This window comes from Terrapene carolina, unplaced genomic scaffold (genome assembly GCF_002925995.2).
Source record: "Terrapene carolina triunguis isolate 2854851 unplaced genomic scaffold, T_m_triunguis-2.0 Scaffold69, whole genome shotgun sequence".
NCBI lineage: Eukaryota > Metazoa > Chordata > Testudines > Emydidae > Terrapene > Terrapene triunguis.
Genome location: NW_020664420.1, coordinates 62,397,074 through 62,407,289, shown reverse-complemented (window position 1 = coordinate 62,407,289; position 10,216 = coordinate 62,397,074). Strand labels below are relative to the sequence as shown.

Genomic DNA, 10,216 nt, shown 5'->3' with positions numbered 1-10,216 from the left:
AGTATAGTTTGTCAACTGAGAAACCTCCCCCATAAAGCCACAATCACCTCATGTGACCCAGTCACTAGAGGGGGACAAATACCCACACACTCCTAGTGTGGATTACTTACATGCTTTTACCCACTCAGTAGTCCCTTTCACTTCCATTGAACTATGTGGGTGTGCAAAGGTAAGCACATGCACAGCTGTCTGCAGACTCAGGGCCATAGCCACCTGCTTGAGTACAAAAGAACAGAGGGGAGAAGGGAATATAAATGTGTGACAATTAAGACACTAGACTTTCCTCTCAATTTTGGCTACTAGATAAATATTGCAATACAATTCCTAATTTCTATCAGCTCGTGTTTCTTCAATATGAAATGCTTTTGAACTAAAGGACAGTACATACCGATCACTTCTACCTGACAAAACTACTTTTAAACCGGAGAAAACTCATTCAGGCAGTGCCATGTGGCAGGAGCTGTATTTTTTATCTTGTATTTCATATTCATCAATCAGTAGAAATCTCGGAGCTCCATGATATCCCCAGGCAAGATGGGCTCAAACGGATAGCTTTTATTCACCCCCCCTCCAACCGCACTAACACTGGGTGGGATCTGAACCTCGTGGAAGTTTTGTGAGGTTAAACCCACCCTGATCCACCCACTACCGATTTCCCCAAGACGGAGACAATCTAGGATCTCCCCTCACGCCCCCAAAGGACCATCCCTCAGGCTGGTTTTCCAAAGCCGCTGCGGACCAGCTGTGCAATCGCAGCCCGAGTCCAGTCCCGGTGCGTGTTGCCTGCAGGCAGGGGCCGAGCTAGCTCTGTTGCACCTGCACGCGGGCAGGCCGGCGGCTGCAGCCCGGGGAGCGCGGCGCAGGAGGCGCTGGCCCAGCAGGGGTCACTGCTACCTCAGCGCTTGGCGCTGCTAGGGCCGGGCAGGGCAACCGGAGCAGTCGGGCGGAGAGGCTGCGCCCGTAGCGCAGGGGCTAGAGCAGCCGTCCTACTGCCCCTCCCGGCACTGGCCGTCACCATCGCCCCTGGAGACGGACACAGCTGAGCTGGGGCCAGGAGCCGGCCCGGGAGAGGAGCAGAGAGCGGCGGCTGCCGGCGGGTCTGGCCACAACGTGGCTGCGCGCTCGCTGCTCCCCGTCAGCAGCCCCCAGCCCCGGCGGGCACCGCGATGCTGCTGGAGGGCTGAGGCGGTGGCGGCTGCTCCAGTCCCGGGCCGGCCGGCAGGGACGCGCTCCTGGGGCGGCTGCTTCTCCAGCCCCCGGGACATGCTGCTGCTGGGACTGGAGCCGAGGAGAGCAGGGCAAGTCACCGCCCCGGCAGGCGCGGAGAAGAGGCGGCCGCGGCGCCCCCCGGCCCATCCTGGGCCATTTGGGCTTTGCAGAATCCGAGTGCGGGCAGTTGCCGGGGGCAGGTGGAGCCGCGCCCGCCCGGTGTGTGAGGCGCTGTCTGGCCCTGGGGAGTTCGCATGGGGGGTAAGGGAGCGCTAAGGACAGAGCCGCTGCGCGAAGGGCGCCCCGAAGCCCCAGCCGCTCTTCCTAGCAGCAGCTCGCACGTGCGGCGCACAGGACGCGGGGGAGCAGCAGCAGTAGGGTGGCGGCGCTGGGGCTCTCTCCGCTCTGCTCAGTAGGAGGAGGGGCAGGAAGGCGAGAGCCGGCTGGGTCGGGCGGAGAAGCGAAGCGGGGTACTTCTGCACATGGCCCCGCGACATGAGCTGCCCGCCAGCGGCTCTCCTTTCCGCCTAGGTAACTCGCCCCTCTTTCTCTGCCCCCCCCCCGTAAGGCAGGGGAGGGGGTGGGTCTGTGGCTCTCCCCTGCCTTGCTGTGCTCTCGTTCTGCACAAAAGAGCAGCCTCAGAAATGGGGTGGGAGTGGGAATGTGGCAAATGATTAACCCGGAGACACGGTGAGAACAGGTACGGAGAACAGTGGGTGCTAATACGGCCCATGTGCACAGAGGTTTAAAGAACAGAGAGGAGACTGACACCCTGTGCTGTACCTTGGCACGTGGGACCTGGGCAGGGACTGCGCGCTCCTGGCCCATTGCAATGTGATTTTTCTTTCCCACAGGGCAGCGGAAGGAGCTTCCAACCCCCCCGGCCTTGCTGAAGACTTTTGCAGGATGCCCAGGGAGGAGTTGTCCCTTAGTGTTTAGTTCACCATCTTTATAGCAACTGGATACTCAGCTTGCCAACATCCAAGAAGTACCCGCACGCCTGCATCCCCTAGGATCATTCTGTTGCATTGGGACTGCTGAGCTGAATACATTTCTTGTTCATTAGCGGTGGCGTTAATTAAACGCGCTGCTTCTCCCCCTTCTGGAGCTTGGGGTCGCCTTTATCTATCGTTCCCATTTCCCCCAGACATCAAAGCAGTGATGGGTTGTTTCTGTGCTGTCCCCGAGGAATTTTATTGTGAGGTTTTGCTTCTGGATGAATCCAAGTTGACCCTAACCACCCAACAGCAGGGGATAAAGGTAAGCACAGGCTGTGTTGTTTTCATTAGGGTTACCCAGGCACTTGTCAATAATGTTTGAAATGCTTTGTCTAAAGCCCAGCAGTAGGGGGGTAAATTCTGCTTGGGAACGTGCTGTTCCAGACTGGTTATCAATGCCCACTGCTAATTACCGTGAAATGGAGGGGTTATGTACTTTAATTAATATTTGGTTAACTGAAAAGAAGTTTGAATAGTGAATACTTTTTAAAAAACCCCAAAAGGTGAAAATCATTCCATAACTTTAATCCTCAGTTACTCCATTGACAGAAATTCACCACAAAAGCATGTGTTAACGATGTGGGGCCTTCTAAAAGATTTGCTAGAGTTAATTTCTTAAGGCTAAATGGGTTATTTTATGGCATACACTTGTTTGAACAGATTCCAGCTGTTCTGAAGGACTCATGACTCTGTGTATTAGATATTTATTACATAAAAAAACCAAGAGCTCAAAGTCCATTGCTCAAGAGTTAGAAAATACCAGAATTAAGGCTGCCTTTGCAACTTTAATTTGTCCCCTTGTGCATGTGCCCTATGATAAAATGTTTAACTATGACCATATACTATTTTTTCCACAGTACAGAATAATTGGTGCTCTGGGAATTAATGAGGGTTGTGTGGTGAATGAGTCTGTAGTCTGTAAGATCCCTGCCTCAGTTGTTGCAGAAGCTGAAAGGTGTGTGCTATTTTTGGGGACTAGGGCAGATACCCATTCCCTGCCAGATGCCCATCCCCTCCACCAAGCAGGAGGAGCCATTGGACTCAGGCTGCCAAGTGAGTACTGGGGACAATACATGAAAAAACAGACATGGAAGTGAAGGTTAAAAGTTAAAAACTGGGAATTCAGAGTGAGAGCTGAAAGGTGTGCGCCTGTTGTGGTTGTTGGGAGATGGTGAGCCTAAACCCTCCCAAAGCTAAATGCCCCGCCCTGCCATTAAACCCAGGCTACAAGCAAATTCCAGGGACAAGAAATGAAAAAATCAAGGATGAGATGGAGGTAAGAAGTTAAAAATCAGGGAACTGGAGAGGGACACCAAGCAGAGAACCCCTGACAGAGCCCATGACTCCTCTAAGCCTGACTAAGGAGTCAATGGACACCACCCAGAGCAACTTTACTTGGAGGCATGACTTAACAAAGGAATGGAAATAGGCTTCACAGTCTCAGAGCACCCCTCAGCCCCTGATGCAGCTTCATCCTCCTGGAGTGATGGATGGCCATGTAGGACAGTGCCAGGAGGAGGTTGACGAGGAGGTCCTGTGACTTTGTGGGGCAACTGATGGGATGTGTGTAAATGAGGAGGTGCAGGGAAAAGTACCGCCAGAACCTCAGTGAGAAGTTCTGGAGGAGCCAGAAGAAGGCTGATGCACTCTACATAGATGTACAGCAGGGTCTCCCTCTCACCCCAGAAAGGACAGGTCTCAGGGGAGTTTGTGAACTGCACCAGGTACACGCCTGTGCTCACGGCTCCATTGGTGAGCCACCAACTGGTATTCATGGGCCATGAGATCAGAATGGAGTACAGCCTGGCCCAGTGGGGTTTGTTGCTCTCCTCAGGTGGCAGCAGGTCCCACTACTTTGGGTCAGGGTGGGACACGGGCAAGGAAGTGTATTGGGCAACCTTAAGCAAAGGCAGCACTACCAGCTCCACCTATAATTACATAGAGATGTATTACCAAGATTTTCAAAACTGTGTGCCTGAAATTAGGCTAATAAATCCATATTTAGTTGAATACCAAGCAATTTCCAGTGACATTTGACTTCAGTGTTCAAATATGGATTTAGAAATCTAAATTTAGGCATGCAGTTTTGAAAATTTTGATATAGTTTATTATAATATATGTTAAATTACATATATGGTTGCTTGTAAACACAGAGACTCGGAGATATAAAAGGAGTATCCTACAGAGAGATGGCATAGAACACAGGACTGGAAGGGACCTGTTGGATCATCAAGTCCAGTCCCCTGCTACTACAGGCAACCCCATCATATAATCCCATTCATAGAATTATCAAGATCCACCCTAAAACTAATTAGGTTGTTTCCCCCCCATTACTCCTATCGGAACGCTGTTCCAGAATCACAGAAATGTAGGACTGGAAGGGACCTTGATAGGTCATCTAGTCCAGTCCCCTGCACTGAGCGGAACTAAGTATTATCTAGACCAGTGATTCTCAAATTGTGGGTTGAGACCCCAAAGTAGGTCGCGACCACTTTTGAATGGGGTTGCCAGGGCTGGCTTAGACTTGTTGGGGCCCAGGGCTGAAGTCAAAGCCTGAGGGCTTCAGCCCTGTGTGTCAGGGCTCAGGTTGCAGGCCCCCTACCTGGGGCTGAAGCTCTTGAGCTTCAGCTTTGGCCCCCCTGCCCAGAGCTGTGGGGCTTGGGTTTTGGACCTCCTACCAGGGGCAGTGGGGCTCGGGTGGGCTCAGGCTTTGGTCCCCACTCCTGGGGTCGTGAAGTAATGTCTGTTGTCCGAAGGGGTTGTGATGCAATGAAGTTTGAGAACCCCTGATCGAGACCAGTGGTTTTCAACCTTTTTTTCATTTGTGAATGCCTAAAAAATTTTAAGGTATGAACTCCTTTGGAAATCCTAGACAGAGTCTATGGACCCCCGGTTGAAAACCATTGATTTAGACCATTGCTGATAGTGGCCTGTCTAATCTTTTCTTAAAAACCTTCAATGACAGAGATTCCATAACCTCCCTAGGTAATTTGTGCCAGTTCTTAACTACCCTTTTAGGTAGGAAGTTTTTCCTAATGTCTAAACAAAATCTCTCTTGCTGCAATTTAAGCCCATTACTACTTGTCCTGTTCTCAGTGGTTAAGGAGAACAATTTATCACCCTCCTCTTTATAACAACCTTTTATGTACTTGAAGACTATTATCAGGTCCCCCCCCAGTCTTCTTTTCTCCAGACTAAACAAACCCAATTTTTAAATCTTTCCTTGTATTTTCTAGCCCATTAATCATTTTTGTTGCTCTCCTCTGGACTTTCTCCAGTTTGTCCACATCTTTTCCTAAGTGTGGTGCCCAGAACTTGACACAGTATTCCAGCTGAGGCCTTATCAGTGCTGAGTAAAGTGGAAGAATTACTTCTGGGATCTTGCTTAGAACACTCCTACTAATACCTGACTCCTCTGATGTAGAACCCTTCTAATTTCCAGCCTAAATTTATTCATGACCAGTTAACACTTGTTTGTTCTTTTGCCAACATTGTTCTTTAGTTTAAATAGCATTTTTCTCTTCCTGGTATTTTATACCCTCCCTCTCATCCAGGTATTTATAGAGAGCAATCATATCTCCCCTCAGCCTTCATTTTGCTATGCCAAACAAGCAAAGCTTTTTAGTCTCCTCTCATAAGATAGTCTGTCCTCAGCCAATTTCTGTTTCAGCAGTTAGCACGCTCCTACTTTTTGTTTCGTGGTTATTAGTGCAAATATTAAATCTTGGTGCCCAATCTGAGCCTAGAGGAACTCTATGAATAACCTCCCTCACTTCCTATGAGTAATTTCATAGACCCTCCCAATCCTGAAAGGGCACTGGTATGTGTGGGTCCTTATGCCTACATAGTTCCTGTTGAACTCAGGACTCCACATGAAAATAAGAGCCCACATGCAAATCTTTTTCAGGGTTGGAGCCATATGGAGTTCAGTGAAAGGAATGGTCTGTTTTAACTTATTCTAACCATAGATTTCCATTTACAATAAGTTTTGTAATTATTTCTCTGTAACACAGGTCTTTGTTGATAATACGTTATTTGACATTTTAACCTTGAAATAAGCAGGTTTACTAATATTTTACCAGCTGAAAGTTCGAACTGACTCATTAACTTTACTTCTATATCATTAAAGTATTTTTCATGTTAGTGACTTTATTTGTATGTATACATTTAGAGATCCAGGGATTAGTTTGGTTTACTTTGTTTTATGATAATATTTCTGTTTTGGCATAAGGTACAGGTTGTAAGCCTTTCTATTTATCTTTTTGCTCTGTATCAAAGCTTCTGTTGGAGCGTCACATCATGGATCTACCCTCTCCTCTGCGCTCATTCTTTTAATTAGGTCTAATGATGTGTGGGTGTGGGGGGAATGTCTCAAGTACTGTTTAACAAACCTTGAACTGCCCAAGAAGAAGGGAAAACTCTTAAGTGTTGATAAAAATAGTTAATTTTTATAAATAATAGTTAATCCTAGACAATTTGGTGGTGTCTCCAATGAATCTGAACTGGGTATTTGATTTAGTATTTATGTATATTTTTGAAAATACCTCAAAGGATAAATGTAAGCTTTTCAAGACATTTCCACACCTGAGGAACTGTCCCAGATTGAAGTATGAATAGAGGTCAGATATGAAATTGGAGAACTACTAAGTGTGGTATGTAACCCACAGCTTAAGTCAGCCTCTGTATCAGATGACTGGAGGATAGCTAATGTAACGCCAATTTTTAAAAAGGATCCAGAAATAATCTTGGCAATTACAGACCAGTAAGCCTAACTTCAGTACTAGACAAATTGATAATTCTGTTCTTTACTGTAGTTTCTATCAGATATATATAAAGGGAAGTCATGCCTCACAGATCTATTAGAATTCTTTGCAGGTGTCAACAACAAGCATGTGGACAAGGGTGGTCCAGCTGATGTGGTGAACTTAGACTTTCAGAAAGCCTTTGACAAGGCTTATTCAGAGTAAGCAGTCATGGGATAAAAGGAAAGGTCCAACTATATGTACAAAATGCTGGGGTCTAAATTAGCTATTACCAGTCAAGAAAGAGATCTTGGAGTTATTGTGGACAGTTCTCTGAAAACATCTACTCAATGTGCAGTAGCTGTCAAAAAAGCTAACAGAATGTTAGGAACCATGAGGAAAGGGATAGGTAAGACAGAAAATATCATAATGCTATTATATCTATCCATGGTGTGCCCACACCTTGAATAGTGCCTGCAGTTCTGTTCACCCCATCTCAAAAAAGATATATTAGAATTGGAAAAGGTATAGAAAAGGGTAAAAAAAATGAGTAAGGGCATGGAACAAATTCCATATGAGGAGAGATTACAGAGATTGGGATTGTTCATCTTAGAAAAAAAGAGATGACTAAGGAGGTTATGATAGAGGTCTATAAAATCATGAGTGGTGTGGAGAAGAAGTGAATAAGGAAGTGTTATTATATAACACAAGAAGTAGAGGTCACCCAATGAAATTAATAGGCACCAGGTTTAAAACAAACATAAGGAAGTTCTTCTTCACTCAAAGCAGAGTCAATGTTTGGAACTTGTTACCAGGGGATGTTGTGAAGGCCAAAAGGATAACTGTGTTCAAAAAGGAATTACTTAGATAAGTTCATGAAGGATAGCTCAATCAACAGCTCTTAGCCAAGATGGCCAGAGACACATTCCCATGCTCTGGATGTCCCTAAACCTTTGACTAACAGAAGCTAGGACTGGACGACAGGGGATGGATCACTTGATAATTGACCTGTTTTGTTCCTTCCCTCTGAAGCATCTGGCACTGGCCACTGTCGAAAGACAGGATACTGAGCTAGATGGACCATTGATCTGACCCAGTATGGTCATTCTTATGTTCTTACCTATTGCTTCAAGCAATACCATTATTTCTGTAAAGGCTGCAGGTTTATTGTGTATGACAAGGACTATCAGCAATACAGAATAATGATCATGACAACTGAGGGGTGTATTAATAAATGTTATTTCACTACAGGAATGGATTTGCGATTGTACTACAGACTAACAAAATGAGTAGAGGTTCACAAGATTACAGCTCTGAGTCCCAATTTAATAATATTTAGCGCTTTCCACGTTTAGACCTCAAAGTGTTTAACAAAGAAAGGAAAGTATCGTTATCCCCATTTTACAGATGGGGAAACCGAGTCACAGAAAGGTGAAGTGGCTTGGCCAAGATCGCACAGCAGGTCAATGGCAGAGTCAGGAACAGAACCCTGACTCTCCAACTTCTACTCCCATGCCCCTATCCAGTGTACCACACTCAATTTGGAAGCGTTGTAATGTTATATTTCGTGTAGTCACCAAAACTTATTTTGTTTCTGATAGCTCATCATTCTTCTCTTGCATCTTCATTTAAAAAAAAAAGAGTTCAGTCATGTGAAAATGAAAAGGTTGTCTGTCTAGCTTTAAGGACCACTATTTCATGTACAAGCAGGCAAAATAACCAGGAGAAGGCATGGAATGGAACCAGCCTTATACATGTTGTTCACATTTTGATTTTGTTGTCATACGTTGTGCCTAGAGATGCAGTTCAGAGAATAAATATAGTGAGATCATAAAGCAATGTATTCTTAATCCAATACAAGTTATTTAAAGGGCAAGCTTTGTGAATATGGCACATATATCTATGTATATAGCGCCATTCGTATATTAAACTGGTAAGATAGAGGTAGGATCTCTACTGTCACATAAAAGAACTCCTTCTTCCTTCTTAGAATTAAACAGATGAATTGAAAAACGGGTGGTTGAAAGCCTTGTACTATAAATGAGTTAGAAATTGGTTGTTTAACGAAAGGAAATAACCGGTTTCCCAATACTGTTATTTTGACTAGTTTCCACAGTTGTAACCGGTAGTTTAAGCAGGTTTTATGGTAGAGATAGTTCATTTCAAACAGGCTTAGCCCATTTATTAGTGTCACAAAACATGTCATCAATATTTTGATAATTTACGGAGATGTTGCCAAACATTACATATTAATATATGATTCTTCTGTTAAGAATTAGTCATTTCCCCTGTGCACAGCTTTACTTATTGCAAATCTGGTTTTGCCATGGTTTAGGAATCAGAGGCTATGGTTATGTAGCTCATTATAAAATGCTGATTTAGAGTTTACTTGGTAGTACAGATCAATCATTAGATTTCAGAAAGAACTGGTAGCTTGTAATACAAGATATCAAGAATCTCAGAAATTCTTCTATATTTATATTTATTTTTCTTGGAAATGGAATGGAAGTTCTGCAGAAGAAAACAGGTTTATTTGTTCAGAATAATATCAAACTATTCTGAAACAGCCCTGTCCTGTTTTGTATTTCTGTCTTCCTTGTAATAAGGATTACTATTTTAGGAAAACATTAGCTACTTCTCTAAAGCACAGAAATCTCAGTGTTATAATAAATAACAGGTTTAAGTCTGAGGCTAACAAGAAATACACTTTTAAAATATTCGCTGTGTGAGAAATTCATCCCTATGTACTAGGCCAGCCCAAGACCAGTGTTCCACTTAAGCCCTATTTCAGTGGTTCTCAAACTGTGGGTTGGGACCCTAAAGTGGGTCGCAAGTCCTTTTTAATGGGGTTGCCAGGGCTGGTGTAAGACTGCTGGGGCCCAGAACCAAAGCTGAAGCCTGAGCCCTGCCACTCGGAGCCAAAGCTGAAGCATGAGGGCTTCAGCTCTGGGTGGCAGGCCTCAAGTTTGAGGCTCCCTGCAAGGGGCTGAAGCCCTTTGTCCCCCCTCAGAGGGCGGGGCTTGGGTTTTGGCTTTGGCCCCCCCACAGGGCGGCAGGGCTCAGATTTTGGTTTCCCTTCCCACGGTCATGTATAAATTTTGTTGTCAGAAGGGGGTTGCGGTCCAGTGAAGTTTGAGAACCCCTGCCCTATTTAATTAACATTCACAGGATAAAAGGCAAACACCAGAGCTGCAGTTATGAAAGTTGTGTACAGGACAGTTATTCTAATTCTTGCTTGACAGTCAGGGCCGGCTCTGGCTTTTTTGC

General features: G+C 45.3%; 1 protein-coding gene across 1 annotated transcript in view; it reads left to right on the top strand.

The window, feature by feature from the left end:
• Positions 1 to 990: 990 nt before the first annotated feature.
• The window catches only part of EPB41L4A (erythrocyte membrane protein band 4.1 like 4A), a 196,211-nt gene continuing 186,985 nt past the window's right edge, over positions 991 to 10,216 (top strand). The window contains exons 1-2 of the mRNA XM_024219756.2: positions 991 to 1,470; positions 2,064 to 2,469. Coding sequence (XP_024075524.1) covers positions 2,371 to 2,469 — 99 coding nt within the window. The 5' untranslated portion in view covers positions 991 to 1,470; positions 2,064 to 2,370. The remainder of the gene's footprint in view (positions 1,471 to 2,063; positions 2,470 to 10,216) is intronic.